Here is a 24,460-nt window from a genome sequence, read left to right as displayed (position 1 = left end):
CGAGGTTGCTCAAAAGGTCTCCACCATGACTGGATCAAAGGCAAGGAGATTTTTGGAGAAGCTAGCAAACATAGAGAATTCAAAGACTTGGGGACTCTGGAGAGACCTATGTGCAATCACCACAAATGTAGATTGTCCAATGCCAGCTCTTGTAAATATACGTAAACAGCTCTTGTAAATATGCGTAAACAGCTTTGGATAAATTTTAATAACATGGTTCGCATTATGAATGAACGTAGCACAGCTGCCCAAGAACGACCATCATTCCAACAACATATCATAGAATTCACCATAGAATTCACCAAAAGTGTGCTAGGTGCTTGGGGAGAGAGTAAAGTAACACACTATATGGTAAGTTGTAAAGTAAAAAAATAAACTGGTGTTTTAACCTTGACTTTTTCTAATTAAATTCTAATGTCATGTGTACAGCACATAGTTTATGCGCATGGTGCATATTTCATGACAAGTATGGATCACTCGACATGTGGAGTACCCAAGGGATGGGGAAATCACATTATAAAGCAAGAGGGGTTTATTTCAAAAATACAAGACATGGAGGTGGAGCTTTTGCAGGAGGAACACGTACAAACTATCTACAAGAGATGTTCAATTGGTTTTATTGCATAACCTTTGGAAGGGTATTGGTTAGGGAGTGGGCCCAATAATCTAAGCTTGTGCAAGAGACACGCAAGGCTGCAAAAAGTCATGCTCGGCTTGAATGGTTGCAGACCAATGCTCCCCATAGGCATGGTGCTTGTTGGCATGCACGAATGAGGAGACAAGGGAGGCATTAGGTTGTGCACGCACCAACATAAATCTAGATGTAATAAGGCTAAGAAAATAAGTTTAGTTGGGTTTTTTTTTGCCCTTAAAAAAACTATTAATAGTTCCTTCTCTCACTTCATTTTCATTTCACTTTTTTAGAGAGCTTGAGCTCAAGATCTACGTAGGCACCCATGTAAGAACACTAGCACATCACCACGTTAGCATAGTCGTACATGGATATGGCACGCACCAAGAACACCGCACGTGTTACCATGCCTTCACAAAACACAGTGTTACCATGCCTTCACAAAACACAGTGCAAGGCACCCAACGACCACATACTGGTGGCGACACCACGGAAGAGAGTGACCCCTTGGATTCTAGGACACACCCAATGGGATCACCAGAGTCCAACCCTCCTCCCACAGCAACACCAATGCACACACATGCATGCCCTTCTAGTGGGAGCAAGCGTGTGAAGAAGACCCCACAATGCAAGCATGTGAAGAAGACCCCACAATGCAGCCACCCTAAAGTTCAAGACAGAGAGGCTGATGGATGAGTTTGTGCAACTGGGTTGGTAAAAATATTCCTACATTATGCAGCACCATAGGTGGCAAGACCCTACTACCAGGACAGGGTCCCCTACCTATTCGGGAGGAACTTGATATACAGGTACCACAACAACAGGAGGAAGAGGATTCTGACTATGAGAGAGACCAAGAGAAGGTTCCCCTGCAAGTGCACGCAAGCGTAGAGAGACCAAGCTCTTCAAGCCAAGGAAGTCCGAACCTCACCAACGCACCAACACAACATAGAGAGCTCCAAGGAAAAGGATGCGCCAAGGGCATAGGGCTCTACAAGAAATCAAGTTTTATCAGAGGAACACTGAGTTGATGATAAGAAGAGCCCCTTTCACTCACATAGTGAAGGAGATTCTCTAACGATATAGAACAACGTTCCGTGTGCAGGGGATTGCCCTTGAAGCATTGCAAGAAGCCTGCGAGGCTTACCTTGTTGGGCTTTTTGAAGACACCAACCTCCTTGCAATACATGCAAAGAGGATTACCATATCTGCCAAGGACATGCAAAGAGGATTACCATATCTGCCAAGGACATGCAACTAGCTCGGCGCATTCGAGGCAATATATGCTGCACATGTGTATTTTCCAGAAAGCCCACTAGAATGGTAGGAAACATTTTTTATGAAGCAAGAGAAACTCATTGAAGAGCTAGAAAATGACGCCTTTCAACTAGTTATTCCGTTTTGTGTGGTGTGAAAGTGGACTTCCTGCGAAACCAATATAGTTGCAACTAGTGGTTCCAATGATTTGGCAATTATAGAGCAATGGTTCATGGAGAAACAAGGGAAATGTATGTAGGACCTAGAAAGACCACAAAACGCCGACAACAAGAGAAAGAAATGTAAATGAGCTGAGTGAAGGAACAATCATTACCGTGCTTGCCACCAAAACGATGAGAACAATCATCCATTCTAGTTGGCAAAAGTCACAAAAAATTTTTAGGAGTGCAATGTTTTGAGTGCTGTGGAAGTGCATTGGTACCAAACAATAGGAGAAGATCCGCTCAAAGGAAAGTATGATCTAGAGATGTTGAAACAAAGCAAAAAGTGAAAGAAAATTAGTATAGTCATCGACATGTGGACACATTTAATCTGTAGGATATAAAACCCTTATGTATAGATTTGATTTGAAAAAATCTAGTCACTTGCGTTAAAAAACCATTGATATTTTAAAGCAAAAGGTAAAAGATCTCTCCTCATTCTCTAAGGAAGAGAATATGATTTGTTTGTGTATTGAAGATTTTCTTGTATTTTTATTGACATAAAATAGAAAGTTATTTTTCTTGCATAAAGTTGGTCATTTTTTACAGTATTGTTAATTTACTATGATGAAATATGCTCAAAAAGATATAAAAAATTTAGTTATTAAAAAAATTTCTAGCCTAATTTATGATTTTTTTATTTTTTAAAAATAAGCCATTTTAAAGGTTTTTTTTAAGAAAACAGGCTTGAGTACACATTTGCGCAATTTAGTGAACATTTTTCACGACTCAATGTTTGACTTGCCACCATCACTTAAAGTGCCTGTCAAACATGTGTGCGAATGACACATACTTGGCAAAATGCAATGTGCCTCATTTCCCAAGGATGGATCCGCAAATTGCAACTTGTCCATAATGATTTATGCGATCTCATGCATGTCCCATCTATGCGAGGGGGCTATCTATATTTTGTTACCTTCATTAAAGATTTTACACCCCACACTTGGGGGTATATCCACTAAAGAATAAATCGGAGATTTTTACATGCTTTAAAGTTTTCTTATCCATGGCTTAAAATCTCAGTGGTCATAAGCTTTTGACTCTACACATAGATCGAGGGGGGGAGTACAACATGTCACACAAGTTCAATGTATTCTTGAACGAGAGGGATATTATACACCAATGTACTATGCCTTACACATCTCAACAAAATGGTGTGGCCAAATGCAATAATAGATCCTAAAGAGATGGCACATTGTATGGTTAAAGCCAAGAGCCTATCTCATAAATTTTGGATGGAGGTAATCATGTGTGCCGCTTATGTTTTGAACAAATGCCCCACCAAATATTAGAACACCATGACACCGTTATGAGGCTTAGAATGGAAGGAAGCCAATGGTGACTCATATGCATGTGTTTGGTTATGTATTCTCTTATACTGCTGCTGTAACACAAAAACAAGCTTTAGGACAAGGGCATGAAATGCATATTTGTGGGATATAGCTCCAAAAGCAAAGTATACCGGGCAATATAATAGTCAGTCGGGATGTGGTATTCTCATCGCTAATAGTGCAGCCCTTGTTGGAATGCAAATTGTAGCCCAGAATGTGTTTGATTATGTGTTGCCTTTGTTCCAAAGTGGTGCACCGGAATCTGACCATGTGAATTAGCCTACTGAGGCTCGAACACCACAAAATTGTTAGCCTAAGTTTTAGTCCATTGATCATGTTGATGATGTAGTGGTTGAAGAACAAGACATTATTAGGGATTCAAAAGTAGCCCCAAAATGGTTAGACACTTTGCAGGACAACAAATTATTTGCACCTCTACTTGGTAGAACAAGATCAGCCACTCGCCATGCACAGGGCTATCAAGCACTCATAACTACATGTCATGAAGAGCCTGTTTCTTTTGAAAGATGCTTTATAAGAAGGAAGTATTGGATGGCTGCCATGCAATAAAAAATCAATTCCACTCATAGAAATGCCACTTAGGAGTTATGTGACTTGCCCATAGGCACTAAGTAGGTTTACAAGCTTAAACGTAAATTAGATGGTAGTATTGATTGCTACAAGGCAAGGTTAGTGGAAAATGGGTATGCCCGAAAGTAAGGGATTGACTACGAATAAACCTTTATGCCTGCTCACATATGACTATCATACATTGTGTCATTGCATTAGTAGCACACTTTGGTTAGTAAGTGCATCAGTTGGATATGCCAAAAATAGATTTTTTTAATGGGAGTTTGCAGGAAGAAGTCTATGTCACTCAACCTTTGGATTTTGCGCATAAGAGTTCAGAGGGAAAGACATATCATCTGAGTAAGTCCTTGTATGGTTTGAAATAGGACCATGGGCATGGTACTATATAATTCATGCTCACTTGATTACTCTTATTCTTTGCAATAGTCCAATAGAAAGCATACTTCATGTTTGCAAAGTTGGTGAGGATTTGATTATTCTCATACTTTATGTGGACAACATGCTTTTGACTAGTCCCAACAATGAGGAGCAAATTGTAGCCCTCAAGGTTGACTTGAAACACTCATTTGATGTGACTAATCTAAGCCTTCTACACTATTATCTCATTTGATGTGACTAATATAGGCCTTCTACACTATTATCTCACCATACAATTTGTATTAGTTGAGGAGGGTCTTATCATGGATCAATCTAAGGACATTGGACAGCTTCTTTAGAGGTCTCGGTTTGAAGATTGCAAGCATTTCTCTACACTTGTAGAAATCGGATTCAAGTTTTTATTGGAGGATATTGGTGAACCATTTGATGCCTCTCTTTATTAGCAGGCTATGGGATGCTTAATTTACTTGTTTAATACACAGTCGGATACTTAGTTTGGGGTTTCCTAGTTTATCAGATTTATGCATAGCCCCAAAGTAAAGAATTCACAAGCTATGAAACATGTCTTTTGTTCTCTTAACGGCACTTAAACATTAGGTCTCTTCTATGGCAAAGGCTCATAATCTTCCTTGCATGCTTTTAAGACATAAGTGTGCATGGCTCAGCAAAACAACCTTGCTAAGCCACCAAACAATGAGCTGTTCTCTAATTTAGGAATTCATGTGGGGGGTTGATGGAAGACCCATGGGAGGTGCGCAAGAGCTTGTCTCTCACCCAATCCCTTAAGCAAAGAATAAAGAATAAAGAATATGCTAATCTAAGTAATCTAGATGAATGGATAATGAATAACCTAATCTAAGGTAATAAGGTAACAAGAGGAATGAACCCAACTAAGGAAATGGAAAGCAACTCAACACTCACACCACACTATCACTCTCACTCTCACTTCATACTCACCTGTCAATCACAAGCCTAAGCTCAAGTAAATGACAAGCACATGGTAATTAGAAGATGGTAATCCCACACTCAAGCTCTCAACCACATGCCTTTCACACATGGGGAGTGCAGTGAGCAAGCCATGCTCAAAATAACACACCTTAGTTCTTTCATGAGAGGAGCAAGAAGAAGACCCTAAGCAAACCCTAAAAGGAGATACCTCAACCTCTAAGATGAGAGAGGGGATCATAAGGCTTAATCTTATTCAAAGGGAAAGAACACAAGATGGACTCCACAACTTGGGATAGAGGGGAAGTGAGTTCTCCCTCACCCATGCTCTCAATATGTAGTACAATGTAGGGCCATCCCATATATATAAGTGCCATCGAGAGCATAGGTGAGTCCATAAAAGATTTACCAAAGAGTTGAATGTTACCCAAGTATCCTATGGAAAATATAGGATATGTTACAAAGAGTTAAATGTTACAAAGAGTTAAATGTTACCCAAGTATCCTACGGAAAATATAAGATATGTTACAAAGAGTTGAATGTTACCCAAGTATCCTATGGAAAATATAAGATATGTTACAAAGAGTTGAATGTTACCCAAGTATCCTATGGAAAATATAAGATATGTTACAAAGAGTTGAATGTTACCCAAGTATCCTATGGAAAATATAGGATATGTACATCAAAGTGATATACACAAAGTGCATGTACACCATCATGTGGAGAAGGTATGTAGTGCTATGTACACCATCATGTGGAGAAGGTATGTAGTGCTATGCTATAATGTACAGAAAGAGGTTAACATCTCCTCACCTCGAATACACATCTGGTCCCACAAAAGTGGTCGGATGAGATGGAAATAAGTACAAAAACAGAGGGGCAAGGAAAAAAAAGGAGATAAAGTAGATGAAGCCCAAAAGAAGGAAGGATCATGCCAAAGATGTGTCAATGTAGAGCATGACCCAAGCCCAAAGATCCGTAAGATGTGTCGATGAAGAGGATCCTCCATGCACCAAAAAATGAAGCAAGGAAAACTCCCCCACCTCAAGATTGTAGACCACGAAAGTGAGGGCCTCGAAAGTTGATCCCATCTGTAGGGATCCCAAATGTAAATGGGAAACTCGAGAGTCCCACTAGTGCCTCATCATCTTCTACCTTTTTGCCAATGGCTAACAATTGTTGCTTAATGCTTTTATATTTGTTCAAGTGTGTGATTAAAGGTTCACTTTCCTTCATATCCAGTTTGTAGAATTACATTAACAGATTTATCTTTGAACTTTTTTCTTGAGTGCCAAATAATTTATTTTCATCCCATGCATCTTTTGCCCATTGTAGATGTGATGAATGATTTCATTTAAACTGAGTGTGATAAGTCCTAATGCTCTCATTCATGCTCTGCCACTCATTTTTCCCTCTCACCTCTGGGCATTCATCTCTTCCCTCAACTACCACAGATTTTTCCTCATAAGCAAATAAATGGTTTTTGTCTGCCATGTGTAAAACTGCTCCCCATTAAATTTGGCTCTCTTCCAAACATTGAATGCTTGATCTCTGTTTTATCAAAGTCACCTACTCTACAGATTTGATGAAGAGCTTGGATCTCATTGTAGACTTGATCAAATCAAAAACTTTCTTCACCAGCTTGTAGAGCACCCTTGAAAACCCCTAGGACCAAGAGGAATTACAGCCATTCCATCTGCTGGTGTAGACAATATCTTCAATTCTCCTCAGAAAAAAGGTGCCTGCAGATTCACAAATTTCAGCAGTTCCTCTTGGCGGTTTGGCGCGCTGGTTTGGGCTAAATGGTGGGCAAGGTGGCTATGTTTGCCTAGAAGGATTTACCCTAATGTTGATCTTGGAGGGAGATCAAGCCCCTCCACTAACTGGGGGTGCAGAGAGCTCTTTGAAAAAGAGGTAAAAATCTTAATTATCCATTAATCCTAATTAGCTAAGTGATTAGTAAGATAATGGGCTCATAAGATTGATGGATTCTAGGCTAGGCTCTGATACCTTGTTAAATTTGTAGCAATGTGATGAGCTATGGTGGATCAAATGCTGGAATCAACATCATTAAAAAAGAGATTAGATAATAATTAAGATGTGATTAGTGAGCAATTAATTGATAGCTTAATGTAGGCATGGATAATCAAAAACCAGCAAATTCTCATTAGGCCAATGCCTCAATTTATAGGGTTTACATCCAAGCATCTAATCCCACTAATTTATCCTTAATTCACTCCACCTCTTTTGCTTGATTTTCTCCACCTCTTCCCAGAATATCTCCACACCTCCTAAATCTTCTCATGCTACCCTTTATTCTCTCCCAGTAGATACTTCTCACCTTTTCACAACTTCTCTCACATTTACAAATTCTCTTTTACAGCCTCTTGTTAAGGGCTTGTTCCCGCACACACCCTATTCACTTGTATATTTCAACAGAAGTCAAATGTAGAATATCCAGGATCCCACACGAAGTGGCTCAAGGCACATGCTTGAGAAAAGACCAATGATGAATGGTAACCAAACAAAGTAGTTATTATGGCTCACCCTAACCCCCCTTGAAAAAAATCCAACAAGAGATTACCCGGTGAACCGCAACAACTGTTGTGAGTATCTTTCCAATGGCCGAGCTCGTCGTAACCCTAGAGGTCTCCAAGGCTCTACAACTCCTTGAGAAGTAATTCCACCGTGCCTCCCGCAAGCATTGTCACACACCGCCGTGTTGCACTACGGTACTCGTCCCTCCTCTCACCTCACTTCACTCACACACACACTAGCATACATTAGGGAGAGAGATTAGCAAGAGGATTAGCAAGAGCAAGACTCAATTGCAAAATGGGAGAGTATATTGTATTATGAGAGAAATTCACTTATATACATGGCCATAAGTGCTCACACTCACTTAAATTGTGGCCAACCAGGCACTTTGGGCTCATAGAGGCCTAATGCTATTACAATGACTACTCTCATAATATATCCATGAAGTACATCACTTAGGACTTCATCCTAACTTGCTACCACACGCTCTTGAAGCGAGAATCCCTATAAATACTTTGTCACACCATTACAGAAGTTGTAGCTTTGGACACCATTGATTCATATCTTGAATGTATGACCCTTTAGTGTATCTACCGTGACTCCTTAATGTAAGATAATGGCAGTAGCTCTTGTTAACCCTTGGAATGGGTTAGCATCCCCCCCTTCCTGATGGCGATCGCATCCGCGTGATCGCGTTGAAGACCTTTGTGTGAGGATAATGGACAAGCTTTGTCTATGGCTTTGATATTAAGTGACATTCAATGGTCTTTGTTCCTCCGGAAGGAATAAGAAAAGCTAATAAGTGAATGAAAAGGTTAGTGGTTTATTGGAAATTCCTAACGGGGTGGGAGTGGGGTTTTTTACGAGTGATTACATTTTTTATATTTGTGTCGGTATGTTTTTTATTTATTTTTTGCTCACTTTTTTTTTGGCAATCATAAGCAAGGTTACATGTGATTTGAGCTAGTGGAGACAGTAAGAGATGTTAATAATGGGAGAGAAGAGAGGGAAGGATCCAGAGGAATGTAGACATAATCATCAAAACGAGATGGTGATTCTCAGCTCCTCATTTGATTCATTGAAGAAGTGACATTCATTATTTGAAGAAATTGGTCTTCGATGATGTCCCTTTGTGTGGCAGAAATTGGTCTTCGATGATGTCCCTTTTTGCAAGACGAGCTCACCTCTCTTTAGTAGGACATTGACATTGAGGTCCACACCACCCTTGTTGCAAGGGTTTATGGCTCCCACCCCTCTCGTTCGCATGCCCGTGAATGGCATCTAGCAGCTCTCCCTTCGGAGCTGATTGTGCACTTCCAAAAATACTCGTTTGCGTGGTTGAGGATTCTTCATGGTGGACTTTCATTCTCCAGAAGCTACCTCTCAGGTTTTGGTTGGCAGCCCCTTCCCTCTTAGCCCTAGGAAGATTTTCTTTTTTTAGTACCAGGTGGGCTTCAGTGGCGGAGGATCAATGCCTTACCTTGGTCTCACTGCGGCTCCTTGCTCTTCCCTGGTCTTATTGGAAGCTTTTATCTTCCATAGGGGCATCCTTTGGCCAAGTTTTAGAGAGGTATCGGACGTTCCAAGCTCTCTCACCTTAGATTTCGTGCTGTTACTTCCACTTTTGATAGTGTACCCCAGGTCCTTGTGCTTGTTCCTAATCCATCGATTATTGACAACCATATTATACTTCAAAGACCTAACGGCTCTCATTTCCGTGAGAGGATGGAGATTGCGGGCAGACTTGACCAGTGTTGGATTTTTTGTCTCGACAGGGCCACATTGTTAGAGATTATCCCAAATCGAGGGGCCATGCTAGGAGGTGGCATGGTCCTACCCATCAAATGCCTTCTACAGTTGCCCAAACTCTAGTTGCCCCTATGCCACAGTAGACCACATAGTGTTGGGTTGTGGTTAGAGATGGGAGGCACCCTCAGACCCCCCCATAACTGCCCCTTCACCGACACCCATACTCGAGTACACCAACCCTTATGCAACTCTTGCCTCATAGGATGTTGATCCTTCTTTGAAGGTTGAGGCTCTGCAGGCACAAGATTTGGATCTCTCACAGGAGGATGTTGCATTACAGTTTACAGGATGATTTCACCCTTGAGGATGATGTTACGCAGTTGCATTATTGTAGCTCTCCAGTTTTGAGGACCAGCCTTACCTTTTCCCCAGATTGGGAACGAGAGGTAGTGTTTCCATCCTCAGATTTTCCCTCCCTTACCTATGACTGAGAAACGTACTTCCGTCTCTAAAGGGGGTCCTTCGTTGACCACGAGATCTTGTCATTCCTACTCTGAGTCCTTATGAGGATTGTCTCATGGGACATTCGGGGTCAAAACTCAGCGTTATTATGCAGCTTTACAGGTGGACCTATGGATGCATTGCTCTTCCAAGAGCATAAACTATATGCTAGCCAGTGTGGGAGATCGGGCAAGCTTCTCTCAAGACACACCTTTTGGTATTGGTTTGCCTTGCATCATTGAACATGGTGTCATTTTGCTTGCAAGAGCATAGTGGAAGCTTCTTATGTAGGGTACTACACGAATTGGTATTCTCAACCACTATGCTCCTAACCATGGTGTCATTTTGCTTGCAAGAGCATAGTGGAAGCTTCTTATGTAGGGTACTACACGAATTGGTATTCTCAACCACTATGCTCCTAACCATAGAGGTGAGAGGATGGTCTTTTGGAAATCTCTCACTACATTGATGCCTCTTGCCAACCATTGGATTATTGGTGTGGGGATTTTAACATGGTTAAGATGCCAATGGATAAAAAAGGTGGACATGAGGGCTTGGTGGATCCTCTTGAAAGAGCATCTTGAAAGAGGTTTATACTCTCCATTCATGGCGTAGATTGTTGGAATGAGGATGGCATTTCGAGGAGACAATCCACTCTTCTTTATTTGCTACTCACAACCCATCTCATACCAAAGATAGTGTCAAGCAGCAGGATTCGCATGGCACCCTTCACACTCAGTTCCTCTTATGGTTAGACCGATTGCCACTCATTTTTATCGCCATCTTCTAAGTGTTAAGCCGTACTTTGATTCGAGATATAGGCCACAGAGGAAGGTTTAGAATGCATTGCCACATTTGATCACTGAGGAGATGCGTCCCATTCTAGATGCCCCTTTTTATTTGTAGGAGTTCATTAGTGCTCTTCATGCCTTACCTCACGGAAAGTGTCCAGGAGAGGATGGCCTCTCCCCTATTTTTTCATTACTTTTTAGGATGAGATTGGAGCTGATATCACATCAGCTCTCTAGGAGATGTGGGACAGGTTCTATGCCTTCTTCTCTCACTGAGGGGCTTGTCTATCTTATCCCTAAGAGTGGGGATAAGACATTGATTGGCCAGTGGAAACCTATCACCTTCCTTGGGACTGCATATAAGATTCTTGCTAAGGCAATGAGCATCAGATTACAGCCAACTTTGCAGGATGTCATTCATGATACTCAAAATGGATTCTTACATGGAAGGAACATCTTTGATAACATTTTCTCATTTTGAGAGGCCATGGAATGGGCCAAAGCAAGCAATCAACCCTTAGCCATTCTGCTCCTAGATTTTAAGAAGGCCTATGATAGAGTGTATTAGGATTTCCTTGAGGGGTACTCTTAGTCATATGGGTTTCTCTCAAAGATGGATCAAGGGAGTTTCATGCATGTATCATGATGCCCACAGTAGTGTCCTCCCTTGCGGTGATAGAGGAGAGTAGTTTTAGATTTCTCACTCAGTATGGCAGGGTTTCCCTTTAGCCCCATTATTACATATCATAGTTGTTGTTGCAGAGGCCATGAGCATCTTCCTCCACTCCACTACTAGTATTTCTCGATTGAGGTTGCCTCTTCGTAGTCAAGAGGAGCTGGTTGATTCTGAGCTAGCTAAGGACACATCCATGTTCTTGGAGGCCTCACACATATGCTTATGTTCCTTCAGGTCGTAGTGGAAGAGTTTTTTTTGACAGCAGGGGCACCCATTAATTGGCAAAAATTTGCTGGTTTTTGGATTAGTGACTCACCGAGAGTTGCTTGGGGTGCAGAGCTTGGTTTTACTTGGATCAGTAGAGGATGCACTGCTAGATATTTGGGATGCCGGGTTGGGGTTGATATTTCTCTTGCACAACAGTTTGCTCCAGTACTTATGAGTATCCGCAAGAAGCTTCTTCATTGGAGCTCAAGGAGATTAGATTTAGCCTCTAAAGCTTTGGTAGGTATTGCTTGCCTAGGCTTAGTTTATTTCCTCTTGTTGGTGCTTCTCTCGTGTATGCATTGCTCAATTGCAGATATTGAACCGCAATTTTCTTTGGTCGATTTTGGATGGCACCATAGACACGTGCCAGCGTAGCTTGGTTCATAGTTATTCAGCCCAGACACAAGAGGGGTGGCTTAATATTATTGATTCGGATACTCAATGTAGGACGTTGCTCTTACAAACTTGTGGGTCAGAGGTTTCCTACCAAGAGGTGAGCCTCAGAAGGATTTTTTCTTGCCTTCAATTTCTGGATGTACACCCTGTGTTGGGAGAGATTAGCTACCCAGCTCACGGTTTTTGTTCATAGAGGCTGATATCAGGGCACCATCTTCCCCTCTTATTGCAGTCATTGTCAAAGCATGGAGAAGCATGAGACCATTTTTACGGAAAAGTCTTCCTAGGTCTTTGGATGAGGCTGACCAACAACCTATTATGTGGAACGAGTTCATCAGGGGATGAGGCCGGTCAGCCACTTGGTGCATCTTGCTACATGTAGTGGTCAAAATGGGAGAGATGTGCATACATAGTTCTTGCTTGGAAGACCCTTAAGAGTCTTTCGGAGGATCGAAGAGCTGCATCCATTCAGCATCTTAGGGGCTCTCGCATACGTATTGATCAGATTGATGCCACTATTCCACATAAGTGGCTCTCTAGGACCTTTCATGGAGCCTATCATCTGAGCTGGCTGGGAGTCTTTTCGAGGATAGGCATACCTTTGTAGGTCATTGCGCTCCCAGGCCAGGAGGCTACAGATTGCATCGTTTATTCTATCATGCCTGGAGGGAGATTGAGGAGACATAGCATGGAGGGGATCATCCCAAATACTAGGCTTAGTCCATTGACGATTGTTGGTCATTCGGGGAAGCATTGGTTCATTGACCCTTCTCCTCAAATAGGGACTTATGGCTCTTGGTGTTTGTGGCTATATGGTGGCAATCCTATCAGATATCTTTAGAGAGAGAGAGAGAGAGAGAGAGAGAGAGAGAGAGAGAGAGAGAGAATTTGTTCATTGGCTACAAATGGAGTAACAAAGGATGAATTTCAGACCTTAGAAGGCTTGGCAACACATTTTGCTATCAGCCATGCAACCAAAGTTGAAGAATTCTTGAGCTAATCCTTCATAATTATGCAAGAAATGATCACGAATAGTGAATACTAAGAAATTATAATGTATAATTAATGAAATATTTAATAATAGAGTTAGATTATATTAAAAATGATTGAATGCATGCTATGTATGTACTTAAACATAATTAGAGGCTTAATTAATCAGCTTTATTAATTCTTGCCACATGTAAAGTAACAAAGTTTTAATACAAATCTTTGAAATGTTATTCAAAACAAAGACATAACATAGTTAGAAAAGCTTATTTTGAATTTTCTATAATTAAAGATGAATTATCAAAATATATTATTTTATAAAAATTATTTCAAGAAATATACTTACTTGATGAAATTAGTGATGAGAAATGGATCAAATATATGATTTGGTGTGTATTTTTGTCTGAAAAATATTGAGTCGATGATGAAGGTTTACTCTATTACTTTAATATTTTTGTAGTATTTTTAGAAGTTGGAAATAAGAAACATAAAAATAAATAATTAATAAATGATGCTCGATAATTATGAAAAATTAAGAATATGTTTTTCCAATATAGAAGTATAGTATGATGATTTAAAATCTGAGATAATGATTTTTAAATATATATTATTTATTATTTATTTATTTTTAGTATATTTTTAGAAAATTAATAAATAAAAATGGAAATAGAATTTGGGGATACTTTGAAAAGTTTATTTCCTCTGAGAAATCTCTGTGTAAAAGAAATTTTTGAAAAAATGATTTTAAACTTTGTAAATGGCCTTAATGAGGGTAAATAGTTGAGAATAGAGAAAGAATTTGGGAGTGTTTGTGAAGTGAAATTGCTTATTAGTTCTTTGGACTATATTTAAGTGAAACATTTGGAAGCAACTAGACCACAATTACCACGTAATTACCCTTTTCTCTAGCGCAACAACCTAATCCTTGGCTGACTAGAACCCTATTAAGAGAGTTATTTAAGAGTAGAGAATTTGTGGGTCATTTTTGGTGTGTCCTACCATGAGCTCAAGTAGCATTGGAAAAAGGGTATACTAGATGAGTGAAGACTTGCACCTTTTTGCAAAAGATTAAGTTCTTTCACAATGAGTGGGTCGAACACATTCAGGTAGGGAATAAGGAACATGAGAATTTTTGGCTTGCTGTTTGTGACAAATGTGGTTTAGAGACCAAGAAGAAAGGTGCCCAAGGTGCAAATCAAAAGCCCACCACAAAGGGCCATGGCAACTTCTTTTAGCTTGCTTTTCGGGATGGTGAAGTCTAGGATTTATTGTTACGGTAATTAATTTATTAATAGGTGATCCAATAAGTAAAAAGAATATCTTCGGTGACCCAAGTGTGATTAATTTGGTTGTGAGTGAATCTAACAAACTGTGACATGTGTGACACATGTAAGAAATGTGTGAGTTTGATTCATGATCAACTCTTTTGAATTAATGAGGGTGACCCTAGTGAGTGAGTCCAACTAGTTGTGACACATGTGAGACGTGTGGTATACTGTTGAATACGTGTGACGCGTATAAAAACATTGTGAGTGAATCCAATGTACGAGTTTGATTGTGATTGAATCCAATGTACGAGTTTGATTGTGATTGAATCCAATAAACTCTTTTCAATTAATTCTTGATGAGGATGACTCTTTGGTTGTGAGTGAGTCCAACCATCTTTGGTTGTGAGTGAGTCCAACCAGCTGACATGTGTGAGACGTGTGGTATACTTTTTGAATACGTGTGATGTGTATGAAAACATTATGCGTGAATCCAATGTAGGAGTTTGATTGTGAGTGAATCCGATCAGCTCTAAGACACGTGTGATACGTGTAAAGGTTCTGTGAGTTTGATCGTGAGTGAATACGATCAACTTTAAGACATTGTGAGGCGTGTGAGGATATGTGGGAGTGAATCCACTTAAATACGTAATGACATTGTGAGTGAATCCAAGGTGGGAACAATTAATGTGTTTGATCACTCGTGTGTGCTGATAGTTACAACCGAGGATGGTTGTCTTTCTCAAATAGGAGGACTATTACAAGAGTGAGATTTTTTAGAATATTTTATCATGGAAGTGAATCCAATTAATTATGTGTGATGCATGATTCATGTGTGAAGCATGGTAGTAAATGATTTCATTTGTTAGAATTATTTTTGTGAGTGTTTCCAAAGTAATTGTGATCTAACATTGTGGACTATGTTGAGTATAGATCATGAGTTTGGGACAACCAAGGTGGACATTAAATGAGATTATTTAGCCAAGCACATGTGTGCTAAATATTTAATTTTATATGGTTTGGTCCACTATACATATGTTGGGCAAGGTTTATTTTTACGAGATGCTTTAAAAGCATTGGAGTAAGGTTCAATTTTGTAAAAAGCCCAATTTTAGAAAAGCTATGGCCTCTTTAAGCTTTGTAGGCTTTTTGTGTTAAGCTATAAAGATGATAAAAAATTTCAAATTTTAAAGCCTAAGGCTAGGCTTTACTACGTGTCGCATGAGTTTGGAGAGGTTATATATATATATATATATATATATATATATATATATATATATAATAAGCACAATCCGCGAGTGTGAAAGGAGGAAATAGGCTACCAATTGCATAATATAATAGCAATTAATAATAATAAGCTTTTGGGTAAATCTTTTTTTAAAAATAAAAATAAAAAGAGGTTCTCCACGGCTGTAATTCAGCGCAGTGGGCATCTGCTGAGGAGGAAAATTTCAGCCCGGCCGCACTAGCAAATCGTGGAGGGAAAACTAATTGACTGCCAAATTGTGGAGGGAAAGGTGAAGAACTAATTTAAAAAAATAAAGTGAAATTTTGGCTTTTATTGCGCTTCAGCTATTAGTAATTGAAAAAGAGAGAATACAAAATTAAGAGCTCTCCATACCGTAAATTATGCATTTATGACATGTTCACTGGTTTAGCAAACCTGCTATGGAGCTCAATCCCTTGCTGACTCCATCCATACAAACGGATTCACAAGAGGCCAAAGAAATCAGATAACCACTTTTTCATGAAGAGGTGGATTTGCAGAGAGTGGTTTTTCACCCTTCTTTTTTCCACCCTTCTTTGCCCTTTTGTCAATAACCACTTATACTTTTCTTGAACCACTTACAATTTTCTTGTCCATTGGTGGATAAAAGAAATGCAACTTTTCATACCTTAGTGTCTCTTCTTCAATTTTTGAGCTTCACCTTGATGTAAGTACCTTTGCAAACTCACCTTGATGTAAGTACCTTTGCAAACTTTTTGCCAGACTCTCCACTTCATGTGTAAGTATTTTTAAATTTGTTGAAAAGCCTTCAAATTTGCTGCAAGCCAATAACCTTTGAGTAAAAAACCAATTTCTTGATTTTTCTTCAAATCTCCATGATCCCAATTCAATTCTTGAATTTGCCGTGCTCTAATACCACTATTACAGGAGCATGGTACATGGAGATTAGATTATTCCACAAATTAAACAATAAAAGAAATAAACCATAAGCATAAATCAAGAGCATGAAAATCAAAGAACACAAGATTGGGTACAATCTCCCCTCCCCCAACGTGTGTGGCTCCACTCCCACATGCGTTATTTAAATCATATTAATAAATTTAGCCCTTGGAGCCATAAATAGCATAGCTTTTCTAAAACTGGGCTTTTAATAAAATTGAACCTTAGTCTAATGCTTTTAAAGCATCTCATCATGTACAATGGGCCAAACCATACAAAATTAAATATTTAGCACACATGTCCTTGGCTAGATAATCTCGTCCAATGTCCACCTTGGTTGTCCCGAACTCATGATCTATACTCAACATAGTCCACAATGTTAGATCATAATTACTTTCAAATCACTCACAAAAATTAATTCTAACAAATGGAAATCATTCACACACTACCATGCTTCATACATGAACCATGCATCACACATAATTAATTGGATTCCCATGATAAAATATTCTGAAAAATCTCACTCCCGTGATCATCCTCCCGTTTGAGAAGAACAACCATCCTCGGTTGTAACTATCAGCACACACAAGTGATCAAACATATTAATTATTCCCACATTGGAATCACTCACAATGTTATTATGTATTTAAGTGGATTCACTCCCACATATTCTCACACATGTCTTAAAGCTGATCGGATTCACTCATTACGATCAAATTCACATAACCTTTACACGCGTCACACGTGTCTTAGAGTTGATCGGACTCACTCACAATCAAACTCCTACATTGGATTCACTTATAATGTTTTCATATGCGTCACACGTATTCACAAAGTATACCACACATTTCACATGTCACAGCTGGTTGGACTTACTCAATCACAACAACCAACTAGGGTCACCCTCATCAAGAATTAATTCAAAAGAGTTGATTGGATTCACTCACAATCAAACTCGTACATTAGATTCACTCACAATGTTTTCATACGCGTTACACGTATTCACAAAGTATACCACATGTTTCACACGTGCCACAACTGGTTGGATTCACTTACAACCAATTAGGGTCACCCTCATTAATTCAAAAGAGTTAATTGGATTCACTCACAATCAAACTCACATATTTCTTACATGCGTCACACATGTCACAGTTGGCTGGATTCACTGACAACCAAATTAATCATACTTGGGTCACCCAAGATATTCTTTTGACTTATTGGATCACCCAATAATAAATTAATTACCATAACATTGCTTCCCTTTTTTGAAGCTTTTTTGTTACAAGTATAATTATCTATAGTGAGTGCATTTTTTGTAACATGTGAAACTTGTTCATATTGAACTTCTACTTGCTATGGTTGACACATCAAGATCAATGGTTGTAAGAAGATTGCAGGTTTTTAAGTTATGCTCATATTACTATGGTTAATACATCAAGATCAAATGTAAGAATATGTTATTGTATATGCATTAGTACGAGGATGGGTTTTCTTGTATACTTAAGTTATTATCTTTAGGTTTCTCTATAGTGGCACATGTACTATTAAATTTTGATTTTTTCTTGATTTTGGGTGATAGAAAAACTTATGAAATTTCTTATATTTCTAAAATATAGTTTTAAAATAAAAAAATTAGAGAGCTTATTGTACTTTGTGCGACACATTTCAAAAAATAGCCGCTTCTCAAAACCTTAAGCAAATGTGGATGGCCTTTTGCAAATGTGTACTCACGACTCATGCACATTTTTTATGACTCGTTTGCTGTCATGTACCATGTTTTTTTGAGGTGATGTAAAGTGTTGACGCTCAAATGTAAAGTGTTTTTTTGAGGTGATGTAAAGTGTTGACGCTCAAATGACCATAGTGGCTCCATGTTTCTTCTCTCTTCTTAGAGAGAAGAGACCAGAGTGTTAAGTGTCCATCATGTCTTGTTACAGTTATACCCAAGCTTTGTCAACATCATCCTCCTACATAACTTCAAAGGAATTCTTAGAATATAGGGTCAACATCATCAAGATTTGACTTACCTTGTCACCACTCAACACTCTCTTGAGACCTTCTCCTTTATAGGGTATAGGGTACCTTGTTCTAATGGTTTAACTGAGATGGGCTTCTGGGTGTAGTTTCCTCATAAACAAGTTTAGGTACTTGTTGTGTAGGAGAAAAGAGTTGCTTTCTCCTCTCTCCATGGTGTGTGTTTACTTCTAGGAAATAGTTGGAAAGAGACTAATATATATAGTCTTGTTTGTTTACTCCATTATTTAACTCACTCCAGCCTATGTAGATTATCTTTTGATTCCTTTCACACACACACACACACACACAACACACACACATGTATGTATACATCTATATTTCCCCCCAAAAAAAGAAGGCACCTTGGACTAGGTGGAGGCAAAGCAAAATTTGTGTGGTTTTGTAACTCGCTCCAACCTATGTAGCTTGTCTTTTGATTCTTTTCACACACACACGCACACACACACACACACACACACACACACACACACATATGTGTATTTATACATCTATATTTCCCCAAAAAAAAGAAGGCACCTTGGACTAGGTGGACCCAAAGCAAACTTTGTGTGGTTTTGTAATAATAATGTTACAAAAAAAGGCATCTTGATTGTAATATCACTCGTGTCCTAAAACTTCCCAATATTTAGCTTATGAATATGGCCACAACCATAACAGAAGACGAAGCAAGAATTCTCATGACAAGTGGATTTAAGTTGTAGACAAAGAATTTATATTTCTAATGAGAGATCCAAAATCAACAAAAAATAAGGGAATACACCTGATCTTGGTGGTTGTGCTTAGTACAAAACAAAATGGTGGCATGGAGTTTTCCAGCAAGAATTCTCATGACAAGTGGATTAAGTTATAGACAAAGACCATTACATTTCCAATGGGAAATCCAAAATCAACAAACAACAAGGGAATACACCTAATCTTGGTAGTTGTTTGCTTAGCACAAAACAAAACAGTGGCATGAAATTTTTCAAGAGATAACAAAAAGGATTGCCAATGCATTATCTATGCTGTCATCATAGGTAGACAAGCCTATAACCTTTGAGACATGTGATCATGTGATGATTCGACGAAAAAAGGGACCGTATGTAACATACTTGTAAAGGTATTCCGAATGTGCACGTGCCCATATTTTTAAAAGAGAGATGGAAAAAATGCCATATCTTGCATGCAAGCACCTTTACTATGTTTTCTTACATGTTTTAGGGATGTAAGCATATCATGACTATGGTTTAGAAATGTTTTTGTTTGACTTTTCAAACACATTTATTATTATTATTTTGTAATGGTGGAAATAGGAGCCCAAAGTGAGTGATGTCCCTGTGTATGTGTAGAAAGAAGGAAGCGGGGTGTCGAAGCTTGGGTGCTTCCACAGAGGTTGGGGTAGAATTTCAATTTGGAGGTTTGAAGCATGGGTTAGCCCACTAGCCTATACTTGAAGTCACTAGTGGGCATTGTGCTTCGCACGTCTTTCGAGACTCCAAATTCAAATTCTACACTCCAAATTCAAATTCTACCCAAACCTCATCCTCCACGTCCCAAAACTTTAAATTCTTGGCACTTGATAGCTTTGTGAAACTCTTCCTTAAGAGAGCTGCTGCCCACCTCTAGTTACTTTATTTCACACACAGGAGACAAAAAAGCATATAAAGCAAACGATGAAAGAATGGCCTGAGAGAAAACGATGATGGGTTCCCATTTGGCCGCCCACTATCACAGTGTGTGATGGGCCCCCAAAGCTCTCTATGTTTTCGTCACAGTCTCTTGCATACCAAATCAAGGCAAGAATATGCTGTGCGACGCAGCCAGAGCCAGAATCAGGGCATGGTTTCAAGCCTACGATAACCTGCAATATGTCGCAGTAGTGCTGCTGTACTTGCAGGTGCCAATTATACACCCATCTCTCTCAAAGATGATCTGTTTCTTCTCCCATCATAGTTTCATTATAAAAATTCCCTCAATTTTGCGTTTTGGATACCACACATCAGTCTTTAAAAAAAATCCTGTCTGTTAATTTTGCATTTTGGATTTAATACCAGATTATGAAATCCCCCCCCCCTCCCCCCCCCACCTCTTTGTGAGTTTTTTGTACATGAAAAAGAAAGAGGTTATTGTTTTCCTTTTTCCCACATTAGTTTTCAAAAGACTTTAAATATGGTTTTTTATTCTCTGGAGTTACAATATTGAAAATATTATTCAGATATTGTTTATATATTTTCTTTTAACGTTTGATCTCGAACTTGAAGATATTGCATCATTTTTCTGTTGTTCAACTTTAGGACATACATATTTTGTGTGTCATTTTAACACAGGGTTTGCTTATATAGGTTGGATGCTCCTTGATTGGATCATTGGGTGTGTCCTACACAGGAGCCCTTCTGGCCAATTTGGCTATTGCACTCTTTGCTCTTGTTGCTATAGAGAGCGGGAGCCAGGCACTAGGCCGCACCTATGCGGTTTTGCTGGTTTGCGCACTCCTCCTTGACATCGCATGGTTTGTCCTCTTCTTGGTTGAGATAAGGTATGCAGCTTGCAAGAGGGTGTTGCACCAATACCTTCTTATCTGACCTATCCATTCATCTCTCTCTCTCTCTCTCTCTCTCTCACGTAGACAACGTACATACATAGATACATACATGTATGTATGTTATATACATATGTATGTATACATACATACATATGTATGTATGTATATATACATACATATGTATATATACATACATATGTATATATACATACATACATATGTATGTATGTATACATATGTATGCATATATACATATATATGTATATATACATACATATATATATAACATACATATATATATATATACATATGTATGTATATATACATACATATGTGTGTGTGTGTGTGTATTTACATACATACATACATACATATATACATATATATTACATACATACATACATACATATATACATATATACATATACATATATATATATATATATGTATATGTATATATGTATATATGTATGTATGTATGTATGTATGTATATACATACATACATATATACATATATACATATACATATATATATGTATATGTATATATGTATATATGTATGTATGTATGTATGTATGTAATATATATGTATATATGTATGTATGTATGTATGTAATATATATATATATATATATATATATATATATATATATATATATATATATATATATATATATATGTATATATGTATATATGTATGTATGTATGTATGTAATATATATGTATATATGTATGTATGTATGTATGTAAATACACACACACACACAATATATATATATATATATATATATGTATATATGTATGTATGTATGTATGTATGTATGTATATATGTATGTATGTAAATACACACACACACACACACACACACACATAAATACATGTTATCTGCATGTATGTACATATGCACGTTTATGTGTGTGATAAAGCAGAGTAGGTAATATAGCAAATTTGATCCACGTATATATGTATGTACAAACATATGTTTAAGTGTGAGCGTAATAAAAGCAGGGTAGGTAATATGGCAAATTTGATCCACACCGTAGGATTTGATTGGGACTATCGATGCAATGCCATACTTTCTGCATTTTTCTTGCTATTTTCTTTATTAGTGCATTTGTTATGTAGAGTATTTTTTCTGTTGTTTCTTTCAACCTAAAAGATCCAATCAAGGAGCAGCCAATCTATCTAGGGGTCTTGGAGCCGACCACATGTGGTGGTGCCGAGCTGGTGAGGAGATATTGGTAAGAAAGTCCAGTAGAATGGAGATTAAAGTATTTGCTAGTCGCCCAAGGTTGAGGTGGAGGATTATGGACTAGGGACACCTACAGACAGTGAAAGTTTCATCTAAGTTGTAGGAGTGAGAGACGTGATGGCTAGGCAATGGTGTAGGTCGGAAAGGTGGATAGTGTAGGGAGTTCTTCCGGTTAAGAGGTTGGATGGGTTTGGGCTTAGGTGAGTATAGGAGATTTTCGGGATGGTAAGGGTCCCCATTTGTGGTTCCTTGGTGCTGCATACCTATTGTCTTATGGTAACCCAATGGCTTAGGTGCTTTAAGGAACTTAAATGGACCATCTTTCTTGTCTTTGGCTCCATGATGGCCTTAATTTCATTCAATGCATAAATTCCCTGAAAACTGCTGAGGAGATGTTTGTTTTTGTACTCCAGCCAACTTCCGCTTGATTCAATCATTGGAAAATTCACAGCATTTTCCTTGCAGCTGGTCCTTTGGATGCAAATAGCAGGCTTTCTTGTGCGATTTTTTTCTGCCTTCTTCTGGCTCCAAATGTACAGGCTGGGTTCAGACCAGGGGGGCATATATCAACCTGTTGATCTGGAGGCACGAGCTGGGACTTTTGGATTTTCCAGTCCAGCCTCCAGTCCACGCACAACACGCCAATCATCGCTCAGCGATGAAGTTTTGGGTGGCTCCATCTACAACCCAGCCTACTACTCATCTCTTTTCAGATCTCCAGATGAGGGCCATTCTTTCAAGGAGGTTAGTGTTTTTCAATGTTTTTAAATTGCTTTGCATCAATGTTTCCTATTTTGGATTCAAGGAATACATATTACAAAGTGGCTGTGCTACTGTCTGTCCCATTCCAAAGAGATGCCATTTGCACCAAGAATGTTTTAATGAGGATCTCTGAACCAGCTTTAGCCTCCTAAACTTAATCATTTTTTAGTTCATGGATATTGGTGGAGGTTTTGGCTAGCTCACCATGGAGCCATTGCTCCCTACATGAGCACATGAGCGCCATCAAACGTGAGGCTAGGATAATGGCAAGTATTTTTAGTGTGGCTAGAGTTTGCTAGAGAAGGTTAAAGCTTTTGAGTTTCTCCTTCTCCTCTAAGGCAATTGGCACATACATCTTCTCTCATCTAATGAATCCCATTAACTTTGAACACTCTTTGGAGACCCCCTACTTCTGGTCCTTCAATTTTGGAGTCTAGCACTACTCTTCAACAGGCACAGTAACCGAAGAACTAATTTCTGAAAGGATTTTTGTCTAAGGATGGTAACTCGTAACATGTGCCTATTACGTGCTGCAATTGATGCTAATTAAGTTGCACATATTGAAAACACACAAAGAGAGGGGAAGAGATTCACCTAATCTATTGTATATTGACTATATGAATGAAGATTTACAATAATTGCTTAGGTTTGGACTCTTGAATGCACACAGTCCTAGATTTGTCCATGTGTCGCCGGGTTCACATGATCACTTGGCTCCGTCTCCACTCCCAACTTTTGCGGTTTTGCATTGATGAAGTTTTGAGTATTGCCAAGGTCAAAAAGGATGTGCACAGTCTTCCCCATCACCAACTCATACATACCTATCAAGTCGTTTGGGACCGAAGACTCATGAAGTTACATTCAATGCAGGCACTATGATCTAGAACTGTAGTATTAACGGAAGTAATTTTAGTTTTACCTCACACTTCGGTCACATGAGTTGTCTTGGGCTTCTTCTTCGCCTGCAGACAACTTGCCTGTAGATGTCCCTTTGGAACCACAATGAAAGAGAAAGATTGGTCTTCCCGAATGTTCACCCAAAGTATGGGTATGGTTTTGGCTATGTGAAACCTTCTTGAACTTAAACGTTTGTTTACGTTGGGAAACCTGTTCGCAAGTACCGATGGTCTAAGGCGTGTGGTAGACATGCTTTTGAGTTTGGCTAGCCATCGTCGCCTCATAGATCTTAGCATAC

The 24,460-nt window shown here is 38.8% G+C and overlaps 1 protein-coding gene across 2 annotated transcripts in view; it reads left to right on the top strand.

The window, feature by feature from the left end:
* The first annotated feature begins 20,155 nt into the window (after window positions 1–20,155).
* Window positions 20,156–24,460, top strand: part of LOC147636221 (uncharacterized) — a 71,883-nt gene continuing 67,578 nt past the window's right edge. The window contains exons 1-3 of one of the 2 annotated variants that reach the window (XM_086801653.1): window positions 20,178–20,604; window positions 21,050–21,243; window positions 22,917–23,247. In XM_086801653.1, the coding sequence (XP_086657779.1) occupies window positions 20,512–20,604; window positions 21,050–21,243; window positions 22,917–23,247 (618 nt within the window). In that variant the 5' untranslated portion in view covers window positions 20,178–20,511. Of the gene's footprint in view, window positions 20,605–21,049; window positions 21,244–22,916; window positions 23,248–24,460 lie in introns of both variants that reach the window. The other variant, XM_086801654.1, reaches the window with a different exon arrangement.

This window comes from Cibotium barometz, chromosome 8 (assembly GCF_041138505.1).
Source record: "Cibotium barometz isolate CiBa-2024 chromosome 8, ASM4113850v1, whole genome shotgun sequence".
NCBI classification, from domain to species: domain Eukaryota; kingdom Viridiplantae; phylum Streptophyta; class Polypodiopsida; order Cyatheales; family Cibotiaceae; genus Cibotium; species Cibotium barometz.
Note: the sequence above shows the minus strand (reverse complement) of the source record. Positions and strands in the feature narration are given on the sequence as shown.